This window comes from Suricata suricatta, chromosome 2, assembly GCF_006229205.1.
Source record: "Suricata suricatta isolate VVHF042 chromosome 2, meerkat_22Aug2017_6uvM2_HiC, whole genome shotgun sequence".
In the NCBI taxonomy this organism is placed as follows: domain Eukaryota; kingdom Metazoa; phylum Chordata; class Mammalia; order Carnivora; family Herpestidae; genus Suricata; species Suricata suricatta.
This window is the reverse complement of record NC_043701.1, coordinates 109,370,896-109,371,529: the sequence shown is the minus strand read 5'-3', so window position 1 is coordinate 109,371,529 and position 634 is coordinate 109,370,896. Positions and strand designations below refer to the sequence as shown.

At 75.2% G+C, this 634-nt stretch overlaps 1 protein-coding gene across 1 annotated transcript in view; it reads left to right on the top strand.

Annotated features, from left to right (window-relative positions):
• Nucleotides 1-321: 321 nt before the first annotated feature.
• The window catches only part of ERO1B (endoplasmic reticulum oxidoreductase 1 beta), a 55,000-nt gene continuing 54,687 nt past the window's right edge, over nucleotides 322-634 (top strand). The window contains exon 1 of the mRNA XM_029931638.1: nucleotides 322-634. Within this exon, the coding sequence (XP_029787498.1) occupies nucleotides 539-634 (96 nt within the window). The 5' untranslated portion in view covers nucleotides 322-538.

Sequence of the window (634 nt, the reverse complement as noted above, 5' to 3'; positions counted from 1 at the left end):
GTGTTAGGCTAACCCGGCCTGGTTTCCAGGAGCAACAGCCCTGGTACGGGGCGCCGCGACAGCGGCCGGCCGGGAGGAGGGCTCCCCGCGCGCACCGCCTCTTGTTTTGGAGGCCCTCGTGGTCCTGCCTCATTGGCTGCCGTGGAGCTCGAGGCCCCGGTGAGGCGGAGCGGCCTCCGCAGTAGTAGTTCCCAGGTTCCCGCGCCCCCCTGCCCCGCCTCCCGGCGGGAGGCCCCTCCCGGCCGCGCGAGACCACAACTCCCACAAGGCCCCGCGCTCGGAGGGGGCGGGGCCGGGGCGAAGGGGAAGCCGGGGGCGGGGCCGCCTAGGGGATGAAGTGGGGGCGCTCGGCTCTCCAGCCTCACTCGCAGCTGCTTGGGAGCTGGGGAGAGCGGACCCCTCCTAGCGACGGGCGTGCAGACTCTGACCCTGGAGCCTCTCAGCCGCCAGGAGCCGTCCCCTTGCGTCTTTGCCCGGGCCGCCCGCCATTCCCCGGCCCCTAGGGGCCCGGCCGGCCGCGGTGGGGGGAGAGGTCAGCATGAGCCGGGGGTCCTGGCGGGCCGGCGCCGGGCAGGGGGCGGCGGCCGCGGTGCAGCTGCTGGTCACCCTGAGCTTCCTCCCGAGCGTCGTCGAG